The 14664-nt window shown below is 41.5% G+C and overlaps 1 protein-coding gene across 12 annotated transcripts in view; it reads right to left on the bottom strand.

Moving 5' to 3' along the window:
• cdk5rap2 (CDK5 regulatory subunit associated protein 2) overlaps positions 1–14664 on the bottom strand; it is a 34030-nt gene that overhangs the window by 13706 nt on the left and 5660 nt on the right. For 4 of the 12 annotated variants that reach the window (XM_004549768.6, XM_004549772.6, XM_004549771.6 and 1 more), the window contains exons 1-23: positions 7771–9885; positions 7510–7632; positions 7303–7422; positions 7119–7211; positions 6766–6984; positions 6453–6623; positions 6032–6142; positions 5816–5953; positions 5541–5720; positions 5238–5432; positions 4963–5154; positions 4653–4782; positions 4418–4557; positions 4213–4329; positions 3987–4130; positions 3782–3894; positions 3561–3700; positions 1872–2012; positions 1681–1790; positions 1405–1548; positions 794–895; positions 516–703; positions 88–421 (exon numbers count right to left, since the gene is read on the bottom strand). In XM_004549768.6, the coding sequence (XP_004549825.3) occupies positions 88–421; positions 516–703; positions 794–895; positions 1405–1548; positions 1681–1790; positions 1872–2012; positions 3561–3700; positions 3782–3894; positions 3987–4130; positions 4213–4329; positions 4418–4557; positions 4653–4782; positions 4963–5154; positions 5238–5432; positions 5541–5720; positions 5816–5953; positions 6032–6142; positions 6453–6623; positions 6766–6984; positions 7119–7211; positions 7303–7422; positions 7510–7632; positions 7771–8808 (4383 nt within the window). In that variant the 5' untranslated portion in view covers positions 8809–9885. Of the gene's footprint in view, positions 1–87; positions 422–515; positions 704–793; positions 896–1404; positions 1549–1680; positions 1791–1871; positions 2013–3560; positions 3701–3781; positions 3895–3986; positions 4131–4212; positions 4330–4417; positions 4558–4652; positions 4783–4962; positions 5155–5237; positions 5433–5540; positions 5721–5815; positions 5954–6031; positions 6143–6452; positions 6624–6765; positions 6985–7118; positions 7212–7302; positions 7423–7509; positions 7633–7770; positions 9886–10541; positions 10596–10808; positions 10957–11067; positions 11247–11416; positions 11541–11987; positions 12065–12434; positions 12546–13271; positions 13334–14664 lie in introns of those variants that run through there. The other 8 variants (XM_004549774.5, XM_004549777.6, XM_023155203.3 and 5 more) reach the window with 6 other exon arrangements.

Raw genomic sequence — 14664 nt, 5'->3', positions numbered from 1 at the left:
ACACAAGAAACAGACATTAAAACCCCAAAACGCCTTCATGCAGGAAAGAGTGATGTCTTTTTATTTCTTCTGCAGTACAAAACTTACCCTATGTTTTGAAAAATGCTGTTTTTCACTGTTGCTGTGTGGCTGGCAATTAGTTCTTGGACTCTCCTCGTCATCTGCAGTGCTGACATTGGTAATGGGACTCTCCCTGTCTGAAATCTCATTCCACTTCTTCCCTCCCTTCTTCTTTGACAGTTTGGTGACCTTTGCATCTTCTGTGTCCAGTGCTTCCAAACTCTTCCTCAACTCAGCCTGTCCCTCACTGCTGTTGCCTGAGGCATCGGTGCTCTCTTTTTCTTTGTACTCAGACGATTTCTGTTCCTTCAGGAGACCCCGCAGCTCATCATTTTCTGATCTGAGCCTGAGCATTTCCGCTCTGTAATGAGAAACATTCGACCAGATTACAGTTCAGACTTCTAACTACCAAGTAATGGGGAAAATAAGGAGTAGACTCTGAAAGAAAGACCTACCTAAGGTGCGAGACAGATGTTGACCCACAATCAGCTAATAGGGATTTAAGTGCCATTAAATCTGTGTTCATCTCCCTAGAATATTCCTCCCCAGTGTCCAAGATGTCGCTGCTAGAGTGAGCACGCTCTCTACTCTGGCTGAGGCCGCTGTCCATGCTCACATCACCCAAAAGCTTTTCCGACAACATCTAAAAGAGCGATTATTTAGAAAGCAGGTTTTATAAACTCTTCAAATAGTACTTAAGCACTCAGTTGTTTAATGACCATCAGTTTCATACCTGTCCTAGTTTACTGCATGTCTGGCTCTCTTTGTCCTGACCAGAGAGATGTGTCTTGTTACTTTGAACCAGAGGCTGCTTCTCAAGCGTCTTCTTGAGCTGCTAGAGTAATGGGATGGGAGGCGAGTATGACACACATGGCTCGGTAAAAGAAAACTTAAAGTGGGAACAGAATCCATAAAGCACAGCACAGCAACAGCAGAATGGCATGATGTGTCTAATGTAGCATGGCGAAGAGAGACCGTTTTATGGGACACAGAGATAAAGATAAAACAGGGACTGATTAGGAGAGATGAAGGAAAGAGAAAGAGGGTACTTACTCTACTACATACAAGAAACACACTTGTTAAAAAATTCAGACATTTAGTACCACAGAGGGAAGAGAAATTAGCAACAGGTTAGACAGAACAGAGGTTAGGCTATAAGTTCTAAGGTTAGAAAGGAGCTATTACAGGAAGGATGTTAGACAATGATTCGTGATTTCTCAAGTATTTTCTAAATGTGGACATACTCTGGAAGAAACATTACTAATAAATGACAAGACGTGCACTCTTTTGGAAGACCTAAAAAACAAAAAACAACAACTTTGCAGCCATAACTTTGTGTACAACCTCGTCTCTTTGCAGCTGCTTTTTGCGGTCTTTGTCTTCTTTGTCATCAGTGTCACGCTCTGACTTCTCAATTTGTGAAAGTTGGCTCTGCCGTTCACTGTTTAAGGTCTGCAGCCTGCTGACATGGTCTTGCAGCTCAAGCACCTTAACACAGAGCGAAATCATTTTTACACATTTCCAGCTTTACAGTTGGTACAGTGACACCTGAAGCACACTAATTAACTTCAACGTGACACTGTATAAGAATGAGACAAAAAGCAACAAAATGTAAAATACCTTCTGTTTAAGCTCCTGAGCAGACAGATGAGACAAGCTGTCATCCAGTCCCTCTCCTACACAGATACTCATGTAGGAAGTCTGATCTCCAATGAAACTCAAAGAGTCGCCTGAAAAACGTTAAAATAATCTTATAATGTTGTCTGTATATAAACTGGAATATGACATCTGGAGTCTTTTTCTCGTCTTACCTCCATCGTTGGCTCCACCAACCCCTCCTCCACGGTTCTGAATTGCTCCTAAGCGTGCCTGCAGAGATGCATTCCAACGCTGGGCATCTTCAAGCTGATGTCTTATGCTCTCTAGCTCTTTAGGATCAATCAGGTCCATACCTGAAACGATACACAGAGGGTTACAAAAGGCCACGCATGACAGGGCATTACAGCAGCTCCCATGAGGCACCATTAACTTAAGACTTCATGTGCGTATGTCTAACATGTCATAAAGAGGGTGTATACTTCAGCTCTTTTTCACAACTTTAAAAACAAACACAGACCAGCCACGAAGCTGAGGTTTTACACCGCAGCACACACACCTTTGGATTATACCTTTCACTTTCATATTTTTCATGATGTCTACAATCTAATGTTCTTTAATTAAAATACTGAAAAAAACAAATAAACTAAAAAAATCCTTATAAATGAAAAATGTAAAAAAAAAAATATGAAAAACAAAAATGGTGGATTTACATTGTGCAGTTAGTGGATCTTGGCTTGCTAAAAAAATCCAAGTCAGATATGCAAAATATATGTAGAGGAGCTAAAATGCACACCCACAATATACACAATCACAAAGTATGATTATTATTGTGCTTTTTCATAAGTGTGTAAACATGTAGCCTATGCAAACAAATCATAATGGTTGGTTATATAACCAAAGCATGAAGTGTGCAAATGTAATCAGTGACAATCATCCTGCTACGTCTATCTTGCCAGTCAGTGCTAATGTGAGCTGCGTCCCTGTTACTTACAGCTGACCTATTTTTACACCTGGCTCTCTGCAGGCAGCGGTGTGGGGAGGAGCATGCACGTGTGTGGTCGCCTGAGCGCACACGACAAGTGGATGGTCCAAGTTATTTGGCTTAGACCTCAGTGCAGAGTGACACTTTTAATCTGTTTTAAGGCTGTGCATTAATGCCACAACAAATCTGAAGGACAAACTGTGCTGAATTACATTAACTGCATGACGTCAAAGGAAAATAAATGCCACACTTTTTGGATTAGGCTCTATTTCTGGAGAGCTGCTCTTTTAATGTGGTACTTTGCACATTAATATCCTTTATTAAATCATTTGAAAATGGCACAACCATGCTTTTAAATGATATTCATGTGACAGATGGTTGGATGGGTTGGATTAATAACCAGAAGCGTGCTAAAGTGATGCAATCAAGAAGCAAAGGGACAAAACAAAAACAAACAAACAGCATGTTGAAAGTGAGAGACAGAGAAGACAGGTCTTTATTTATTTTTTATGAAGGACAAAGAGCAGACAGGTGTGAAATCAATACATTTACTGAGAGACAGTGAAAAGGGGAGCGACTGTGTTATAGACAAAAACATGCAGATAACTGGGAGATGATGAGAGCAGAAGAGACAGAAAGCAGACAAAGATGAAAAGTGGAGGGACCAGGTGTGCATGCTGAAGAAGAACACAACAAAAAGTAGACATGGAAGTTGTTGGCAGGACGAGTAAACATATTATATAAAGATGACTGGGGTTTAGGGGTTCCCTTTAATGATGAGTTATATTTTCTACCATTTTAACCACAATAAATGATAACAAGCACTTCTTTTCTCATTCACTCCTTTATAATTCCTTTATTTCTTTCCCTCTCATTCAGTCACCATCCTCATCTACAACCAAGTGTGTTTTCACTGCACCTTCTCTGAGTTTGGCTCTGTGTATCTCTCTCTCCAAGTCACCCCTTAACTCCTCATTAGTTCTGATGCTCTCTTCTAGCTGCTGCCTGAGAAGCTGCACTGCTGTCAGCTCCAACTGTAGAGCATGGAGACGCTGGGCACTGCAAATCATCCAAGAGGTCTGTTAGCGCAAAGCATTTGTTTCTCCTTTTTGCATTAAAGCAGCTGTTGCACATAACTACCTGTCTTGCTCCTTCACAGTCTTTACCAGGCTGGAATAGAGCTGCTGTTCAGCCCTCAGGGCTCTGTTCAGAGCATCGTGCTCATGTTGCAAAGCTGTGAGGTTGGGCAAGGCCTGAGGAGAGAAGAGAAACTATCTTAAAAGACAAAGCATCAAGATTGTAATGTTTTGCTCTAAAAAAAATTTAAAAAGCAGGTCATCTTTACTTCTTGCTGGCTGTCTCCACCGATCATGGTACTCTCCCTCTGTGGAAGCACAGGCAGGGACCTCTCCATTCCACAGACAATGACGTGATCCTGGGTATGATCAGGCCATGTGTGGCCTCTCTGACTGAGGCGCTGCTGGAGAACCTGCTCAAAGTCAAAAGTTAAACATCAGAAGAAAAACTCCTTCACTTGCTGAAACAACTTTGACACTGTGTGGAATCCTTACACTGATAATCTCATCCTTGGTCTTTAGAGTTGCAGTGAGGGACTCAATATTAGCAGCCTGACCTTCACTGTGACCCTTCAGCTCAGATAGCGCTGACTGAAGCTCAGCCAATGAAATCTAGAAATTGGGATGTAGGGAATTATGATTGACACTTTTAAGAACTGTATCCTATTATGGATTAATTAAATGCTTCTAACTCACTGACCTTCAGTTCATTTTCCCTTTTCAGTGCTTTGTTCAGTGCTTCAGTTTTCTGTGCCAGCTCCCTCTTCAGGACGACCACTGTTTTCTTGGAAAGTGGATTGTTCTCCTGGCTGTCTTCGCTGTTTCTCCTGGACAGCTCAGCTTCAGCACAGACAAAACAAAGTCAAACGTAGCACCAACATGCAGTCTACCTTTAAATAACCTGCGCGAGGGTGTTACAGGTCTAAATCCATTACCTTCCCTCTCGTCCAACTTCTCTTGCATGATCTGAATAGTTTGTCTGAGATTCAACACTTGATCTGGCTCTGCTTTCTGCCTCATCTCTGCCAGAAACTGGTCTCTCTCCTGACCACGCTGAAGAAGCTTCTGACAGTTTATAAAGATATAAAATCAGCACATTCAAATGTTTACAGGTAATATCTTAAAACATGTTCAAAACAGGGCATAGAATTGGGGGGCAGAATGTGTTATTCTCTTTGGGAGTTTGGATTTCCACATACAGTATTTTACAGCTGAATGGCTGTGCTGTATCCCACAGGATCTTACGTTAATAAGGCTGTCTTTTTCAGCAAGCAGGGCTTTGAGCTGCGCGGTCTCTAAATAACTCTCCTGGGCTGTTGAGGAGCTTTGCTTCTCAGCAGTGGCAAGCTCCTGCTGCCTATCAGACAGCTGCTTCTTCAGCTCCTGAATCTCTTGAGCACGCTCAGACAACATGCGATTGTAGTGCTCTGCAGACTCCTGGAGACGACAAAGAGTCAAAGTTAATAGTGTTAGCGTTGTTTGTGCACACTCTGTCGTGCCCTGTTGTCATAAATGCTAACCTTCAGAAGTTGGTCTTTGCTGCTAATTGTAGCAAACAGGCTTTCTACAGCACTCTCATTGTCAGCAACCAGTCTTTCCCTGGCCTTGACAGCTTCAGCCAGCATGGCTTCTGTGACCTTTAACCTTTGGCCCATCTGTTCAGCCAGATCACGCGCATGGCTCTGTGACTGGTTCAGCAATGATTCAGACATTTGCTACGGACAGAGGGGGGAAAAATAAGCACTGAAATACAAATGACATAAACCAGAACAGTAAAAACTATAAGGAACCTGGCCTTAATGAGTGACTATTTGTCAGCCAACCTCCATATCCTTTGTCTTGCCCTCCAGGGAGAGCTGCAGCTGGCTAATGATGGAGTCCTTCTCCCTCAGTGATCTGTTCAGGTTGTCTTCCACATCTTGCTTGGCTCTTTGAAGGTTCTTTAGGGTACTTGCAAGATGCTGCAGCTCTGCATCCTTCTCCTTAATCAGACTGTCAAAATTCTGCAAAGAAAGGAGTAGAAAGGAGTATGCATAACACTTAATCACAACTATGTGATTATCAATCAATAGAAAAGATCCCAGTTCCGGATACTTACATTGATAGTTTCTTCATTATGAGACAGCAAGTTGTTGAGTCTTTCTAGGTCTCTTTCTTTTTCCCTTAGTAACAGCTGCAGGTGGTGTATCTCATTGTCTTTTTCTTCAATAGCAGCAAATTTCTCATCAAGTGCTTGCTGTAAGAGAACAAACAAACATGTCAGAAACCAGGCAAAGTCACCATGGTTAAAAGATTGCAGTGAAGGAATACCCACCTCCAAAGCCTTCTCCTTTTCTTTCAACCTTTGCCGCAGTTTGGAGAGAATACTGTCGTTACTTCCTGGACTTTTGCTCTGCTCAAAGTCTCTGACCATGTTCATGTATTCCTGACAAACACATAAAAACAATGTTACTAAATACACCGCACTCAGAAGAACTGGATGTCACTTTGGAGCACCAACTTCTCTTTGGCTCCGATTGCTTTCATGACATGCTTATAATCCAGCTGACAGGCTTTGCTGCTAGCTAACTGCTCTCCTATGATTACTGTTTTATCATGTGTGGTGGCTCGAAACAGCAGTAATGGGCTAAAATTCAATTTTTACACATACTTAGGCTAAGTAAAAAAGGAAGCAACTCATTTTTTTATCTTTTGAGCTAAAGTCTGTCTGCATAAGTTTAGTGATGATGTGTCACCTGTAGCTGCTGCTCTTTATCAGCCAAGGTGGATGTGAGACGCTGGATGGTGACCTCATGGGCCTGCAGCTTTGTTTTGGTTTGGTCCAGCAGCTCTTGGTACTGCTGCTCCAGAGCACTCTCCCTTTCCCCGATCTCCCCACTCAGCTTTTTCAGCTGATTGTGTAAATCCTTGTGGAGGAAATTATAATAATGTCACACAAAAGTCAATATTTAAACAGATAATGAAAAATCAACACAACAACAAAACGATTAAGAGGAGAATGCCTGCTCGTTTTATTGTGGATACAGTCCTGTCATCCTCCTATCTTACATTAAGCGCTTTGTCTCCTTTCTTTTTCTGTTGTTGCAGGTCCTCCAACTCCACCTCAAGCTGATCCTTTGCCTGCTGTAAGTCAGCCAGCTCTTGCTCCTTCCTATCCAGTGCTCGCTGCAGTTTTTGGGCTTCAAGCACCTTGGTGTGGTGTTCCCCCTGTAATTGGGCCAGCTCTGTTTGCTTTTCCATTAATAGGTTTTGGTGTTCCTCTGCTCCCTGAAGGAGAAAAAAAAAATTGACTTCTATCTGTTTAAGGCACATATAGAGCAGGGTACACATTGTGGTAACAGTATTATGAGGAATGTCTTTGTATAAAGTTTGGTTCTATATAAAAGGTGTATATAACATACCTGGTATTTCTGCAGTTGGGCTTTATGTGCTGCATCTCTAGCTTTGGCTAAAGCATCATCTCTGTCCTCAATCTCATGACACAGCTCAGCAATCTGCAATACAAAGACAGACAGGTTGGGCCTGAAACTTTGCATAATACAGAGAAGAGATACAATGACAATAACAAAGTAAATAATAAATTACCTCTTTTTCCTTTTCTCTGAGGACCTGAGTGAGTCCCTGGATGGTTTTATCTCGCTTTAGAGCATTTTTCTTCTCAGAGTTTAGTTCATTCTCCTTCTCCTCTAACATCACTGACAGAGTCTGTTTACATGAAGCAGTTAGTGATTTCATACAGAGTAATAGATTAATACAATTTAGGGATATTTAATAGAGGAACATGTGAACTACCTTGTTCTGATTCTGGGAATCTTCCAGGGTTTTTGCCAGACTCTCACTGGTGCTTTTAACCAGGTTCAGCTCGTCCGTCAGCAGCTTATTGATCGACTCCAACTGATTAACATCACTCTTCTTCTTAGCAAGAGAACACACAAACAACAGAACAGGAGAAATTAATTAGAGAAGTGTGTTTATCAACAAAGGTACTTGGGACAGATCATTACCAGTGCTACAGTGGTTTGCATAGATGGTGGGATTACTGAAATGAACTACCTTCACTCTGACAGGAGTGTATTCATCATCAAATTCCTCAGAAAGGTCATGCAGAGACTTCAGATCTACTCTATGTTTGCGCTTGGCTTGGGTGCTGACAGAGCCAGCATTTAACCTCTTCAAGACAGGGATGTGACATCCTGCTGGGGCAGACACCTGCTGCTTTGAGATGCAGCGCAGGACCTGAATCAGGTCAGAGATCAACGAAGGTTGACTTGAGGATCTGTGGAGCAGTGCTCTGGCCTGAGCCTTTCCTCCCGAGTCATCAGTGGCCCCATACCTTGCAAAAAACACCCTGGCCTCTCTCAGTTTTCGTTTGAGCGGAGGATCTGTCGGGGTGTCTGAGGAAAGCTCTCGATTCAGTGACTGCAGTGATGTGGAGCGGCGGCTGAATCCGGGTCTAGCCAAGGTTCCCTTACGCTGAATCAGGTCAAGGTACATACTTTGAGAATGGTGGCGTGTGCCCCGGAGCCCAAAACTTCTCATAGTGCTGTCCAGCCCCGCCCCTGATCCCAGCCTACTGCTCCTTAAGCTCAAACGTCCGGAGAATGCCCCTTTACTGACAATCCTATCCAGACTCACACACCTTCTCATGCGATTCTCCACATAAAAACTTTCCCGGAACTGCAGTCCTTCATGAGCCACCTGACATGCAGCTTCATCATCAGGACTGCGGACCCCAGAAGAACTGAGCAAAGCCTTGGAGCTTGCATTTTCCCTCTCACTGCGCTCTGGGTTGTTTTTGTTGTAGATGTGCACGATGCACTGGATAAGGTGTTCCTTCTCTGCTTGCAGCTTTTGGATCTGATTGCCATGTTCCTCCTGCAGTTTGCCGATGTTTATATCAAACTGCACAACCTTCTCCAACCGGAACACACATTTTCCACAGAGGAACTCTCCATGCCCGTCACGAGTCACCTCTCTCCCCAGCACATGGGACAGGATGACTTGTAGCTTCCTCTTTCCCGATGAGCTGAAAATCCAGCGACACTGGCTTCCCACCAAACGGACACCACATATGCGACATGGATCCCTCATGGCACCTTAGATCTTCCACACTCGCCCACTTAAACTGAGTCCAAGAAATCTGTCAGTGACACACCAACTGTCTAGTGACTTAATGGCCATCAGCTCGCCAGACAGAGCCATCTATCATGTTCTCTCAATACACCAGCAAGCGTAGCACAGAGGAGAAAGACTGAGAGCAAAGCACTGTAAGCCCTAAGCCTCAATAATCCCCGCTCCCGCCTCTATTCCACTCTCCCTCATGCATGCAATCAAATCAACAAATCCTCTAGGACTGCTGCAGTGATCTGTGTTAGGGCCCATGCCAGACCATCTCTAGAAAACACTCTCCCAAATACCTTAAAAAAGGCATCAGACACAAAAGCTGGCACCAAGCAGGTAGTGATGGCATCAGCCAATCACTCTGATAGAGCTGATCCTTCCTGGCAGTACATGGAAGATTTAAGATTACAGAGTACTTTCTGGTGACCGTTACTTTGCAATATTCCATTACATCTTTAACTTACAAAAAGTCAAGCATCAAGTCTGTCAAGCATCCCTGATAAACAGGTTTTTCCCCAGTGTTGCAAAATCCTTTACAATGAATGGAGCACATTCAACTGTTTAGCCACAGCTCATGAACACCTCTTGCCTACACCATTTTTCCACTTACTAAAGAAAGAAAGCCAATAACAATCCCCGGAGGAAGCGTCTTCAGACAGCAAACTAATCCAGCCTTAACCCTATGGCCCGAGTCTTACGCCAACGCCTAAAGAGGAACCATGGACACTGCCCAGCTAACAGCTTTCTATTTTACACGTCAGCAACACAGCAGCCTGCACAACACTGTGATTAAATGAGACACATTCTCTCTACGCAGTCATTGCTTCTAAGTGGATAAAATATGCATTTGATATTTAACATCTGTGCAACACTAAAATACATCACTTTACCACCATAATTAATTATTTTTGTTTGACATTTCAATGTTAAAAAAAGCAAGTGTCAACTTAGTACTAGTAGCATCATTAGTCAAAGGCTTTACAACCAGCCACTTCACAGATGCATTTTTTTACACTTTACTAGATGCAAACTTTCAGCTTTTTAAATGAAGCTTAAGTTTTTTTGTGAAATTGTCAGAAATACTACAACAAAAGTAATAACACCTTCACACTAGAACAGGGAATTCATTTGAAAAAAAGAAATATGGAAAAAAAAAAGAATCCTAGACACACATTTTACACATTTCAACTATCAAACCAGCAACAGATGCAGAGAAAAGTTTCTGTGAGCTTAAATGATCTGACACATGGAATGATTGTTAAACAAAAAAAGCTTTCTGTGTGTGGCTTACCTATTACAACAAAGCAAAATAACAAGGCAGGAACACATACAGCAAAAAAAGGTACTTTTGGCTGCTCTCTTATTTCCCAAGGGGTTACCACAGCAGCTGGATCTGCATGTTTTGATCTGGCATAGATTTTTAGGGCAGATACACTTCCTCATGCAACCCTCCTGTTTATTCAGACTTGGAACCAGCGTTAGTAATACAACATCTTGTGACCACCCTGAGCTATGAGTGGGGACTTTTGGTGTGTAAGGCAAATGTGTTAACCATTACACCAGGAAGCAAAGGAAGAATGAAAGCTCTAAAAAAGTTTACGAATCAGACAAAAAACAGGAAAGAGATTCTAAGTAGCCAACTGCAGTCTGTGCCATTGCAGAGTAGTTTAAGGTAGTTTGTTCTGTATCAAAATAAAACCAACCTGATGGTCCGGCTGAGTTTTATCTCTCTCTCTATCAAGCTCGTCCCTCAGTGCCTGTAAACAGTGAGAGTTCACTTAAATATTGCTTCATATTGGAAGAAGTGTAGAAACTAAGTAAACATATTCAAAAGTATTTAAGTAGCCTATTATTGCTGTAAATGACAAAAACTAAATATATGCACAAAACCAGTAAGCAACTGATCTCTGAGGCATCACTGAGAAAAACCTCTTAAATTTCACATCTTTATGAACATGTAAGCTTCTCACCTTAAGCTCTTGATCTTTATCAGCTATAAGAGCAGATAGCTGTTTAACAGTGTCGGCCGATGGAGCATCTGTCTGCCTGTCTCTGCTGTTTCTCTGATGGATCACAGCATCCTGGTTCTTTAAAGTGATCTTCAGCTGTTCAATGATACTGGGATGAGTAGAAAATGTTGAAAATGCTAAGGTTTTTCTCCAAAAATATATTTTTCAGTATATACACATAGTCTGCTTTTTTTTTTGGTTTGTTTTAATTTGTCCCTACTTGTCTTTCTCCTGCAGAGCCTGCTGCAGATCTTTGACGGGGCTGAGGACTGGACCAGTGGTTAAAGTGCTGGGTGGACCCAAGGCTTGGAGCTGCTTCTCCATGTTTATATTCTTAAGTTTCTCCTGCTCAGCGATGGCGGCCATCTTTTCAACCTCTTCCTCTGCTGTTCGTAAACACTGCCATGATGTAAAAATGCCAAAAAACACAAAAGGCAACACAATTATCACCAAAACAAGTGAAACTAACAGCAGACACAATTTGGCTAATATGAGCACTGAACCAAACAAAATATACACAGTGAACTGCAATATCAGGATTTGAAAATTAGCGCTATAATGTCACTCACCTGTTCTAGGTCAGCTATCCTCTTGCTAAATGCATCTCTGAGTGCATCCATCTCCCTCTGAGCTTGCTCTTTCACACGCTGGGGTTCTCCCGATTCTCGGCCAGCCAGACTCTCCAGCGCTTTACTGATGAGCAGTCACGTACAAGAATAAGTTTATCAGCCTACATATTTCTTAAATACTGACTCGCATTACTTTGTGCTGCCATTTATGTATGTCTGAACCAGTGTTAATTTTGTTGACCGATAAGGTTTTGTTTTTTTTCTTCAGACAAAAACAGAGCGACAACTATTTCGCGAACAAAAGTACTAACACTTTTGTCAACAAATAAAAACCAGATAAATTATCAAAAAGAAACGAGATCCAATCAGAACTAATTAAGTTGTGTCAAAATGCGGGATGAGTTGGGAAGTAATCCAATCAGCAATGATCTAAATTATAACTAAAACTAAGTGATGTTTTAGTGAAAAGACTAAACGTCAATCAAAAAAAATCATACTGTCAAAATTAACACTGGTCTAAATGGCATCATGTGTGACTAGCAAAAAACCGAATTAAGAGAATGACACATACGATGCAGACACGAGTAACTCTTGTTTCTCTGCGAGCTCTCTCTTCATCGACTCCAACTCCACCTTCAGCTCAATATTCTATAAACAGACAAAATTTCAGTAAAAACCTCCCATCTGGAGTCATCTCAAACACCAAAGCACAAAAACAAGGCTGGGGAAGCTTCCTCTTAAAGATGACATTTTTTAAATGACACTTTGGGTTAAATGTGCTCACTTAAACAAAGCTGCCACCATAACAATAGTTGAAAAAAGACAAGACAGCTGTTCCAAGGTCATGAATGCAAGATGCTGGCTGAATAAAATCCAGCTGCTGTTGCTCATGTTGTGATCTCATTTCAAAATTGAGGGGAAACACTGAGTCACATGAAGCTTTGCAGGGAGTGGTGTCAGACAAATGTAAGACATTCAGAGTAATGCACGTTTTGTAACACTAAAATAAATACAACACCGTTCTGAATATGTCCTCAGTGGAGTCGTCACATTTCTGCTGCATGCGCTCCTCCATGAAGTAAATGCGCAGCTTCAGGTTAAAGTTCTCTTTCTTCAGAGCTGTGATTTGCTGGGGATCAATGTAAAAAAAACAAACCATAAATATGCAATCAGGCAGTTGAACAACTGATGCATTTCTAACTTTCATCGAGCTGCAATTTAATTTGCATTTCCTTGATTTATTTTAAATGCAAAGAAAACAAGTTGAGAGAAAGAATTGGGCTCAAAGAAGAAATATGAGCACTTCATTTATCAAAAAAAAGCTACCCGACATGTTTACACTGCAGAAAGGGGCCGTGTGTGTATAGTTATTTTTAAAATGCTTATGTGTGTGAAGTAGACTGTGCATCATTGTGCTCTAGGCTCAGAACAGCATACATCTGGTAGTGGGGGTTGGGTGGACAGTCAAAGGGAGGAGTCAGAACTCTGAACCCCTTTGTAAAAACCTCTAATCATGCAGGCCAGACAGCACGGGCCCGAAATTTTCAAGCAAGCATTCCAATCAAATGCTGAAATATTGACTTCAGCCCACCTCAATCCTCCTTCTCCTCCTCTTGCACAAAAACTGCATCACTAAATTTCCTTAAATGGTCAATGTGGTTTGGTTTTCGGCTGAATGGAGAATCAGGTTTTTATCCTGTTTGTTGTACAGGAGGGAGAGTTGACTGCCTCATCCAGACAGCTTATTCTCTGAAGCTACTCGTTAAAAAGCTGTAAATATACAACTTACTGCAAGAAGACAGTATCACCACCTATATGCAACATACAGAACAGAAAGTTGACAGAAATCACTTACATTCTCATAGTCCTTCATGGTGAGAGCTTTAACAGGGGACATTTTTTCAGGGAAGGATGGAGCTGTAAAAACATCAAGAAAGCAGTTTTACTAAAACGAGTCACAACTGCAAGTATAGGCTGCATAGCTCAAAGAATCTCTCCTGCTTTCAAGAATAAGTCATACTTGCTGCTTTCACATTTATCCTCACTCTGTTTATGTTGGAGAGATAAGAGACACAGAAAGGAGGTTTCACTGCACAGGCATCAGAGATGGACGAGCTCCCTGAGAGTTGCCCTGTTTAGACCAGTTGAAACAGCTTACAGCTGATCATGTAACACAAGTCAACAACAAATTTCACAACACAAACTCCTGATTCATCATTTGCTGCTGCTTCACAAGACAGCCTCCGTCACACATCACTCTTAAAGTACTACTTACTTGTTTATGTTCACATTATTTCAAAAGTTTAGAGAAATTATGTTGATTTTTGTTGCCTAGTGTATTCAATGAAAACATAGCTCTGAAGCTCTATAGTGGGGTTTATTATTATGGTAAAACCATTAGCTGTTTTCACACATGCACAGTCTGGTTTAGTTCCAACCTGATTCTTCTGACATTTTCAGGAGTTCATTCAAAAATATACTTCAGGGCGAGCTTTATTTTACTGGATTTTTCACTAAGATATAATTACTGCTTAATTACTTCAAACTACTGCAGCAAACAAACACTAAATTAGCTTTCTTAAAACATTAATGCACCGTTTACTTCATTAGGGTTTTTTTTCTCCAAATAAAATACTACTTATGACATTGTGGGTGTCCATCCACTCATAAGAGCGTCCATTCATTTCCTAATAAAGATTTGTTATTAGGAAAGCTGTGGACAGCTCCAAGACTTGATAAACACTCAATAACTATGGACTCCTCTAAAACTGAATGGAGATGTGAAACGAAGTTAATTGATGTCTGCAGAGCAGCGGAAGGCTAAAAAAAGATATCAAAGTGCGTTCAACATGCAATTTCCTCTGTCTGAATTGTCATTAAGAAATGGCAGTTAAGGGAAACTGTGGGAGTCAATAAAAGCTCAGGAGGAGAAAAGCTTTCTGACAGGATAAAAAATTCTGGGCAGAAAGGACAAGGAAACCTTCAGTTTCGCTGCAAAATGCATGTAACAGGGATATACTCAGTGGTAAATTCTTTTGTGCCTTTCAGCTCTTTTGTAGACTATTTCTGAACACAGAGCCAGCACAAAATTGATGTGACCTTCAGATAAACACTGGCTGCTGCCAAAGGCAAAAGTCATTTCATTCGTATAGTCAACAAGGCTGATATTAATGCTCAGCCTATATTAGTGCATATTTAATGTGCAGTGGTTTAGCTTTAGTTGACCTGTTCACACTTTACTGGTGTTG

This window comes from Maylandia zebra, linkage group LG7 (genome assembly GCF_041146795.1).
Source record: "Maylandia zebra isolate NMK-2024a linkage group LG7, Mzebra_GT3a, whole genome shotgun sequence".
Lineage (NCBI taxonomy): Eukaryota > Metazoa > Chordata > Actinopteri > Cichliformes > Cichlidae > Maylandia > Maylandia zebra.
This window is presented reverse-complemented; position numbering and strand designations above follow the sequence as displayed.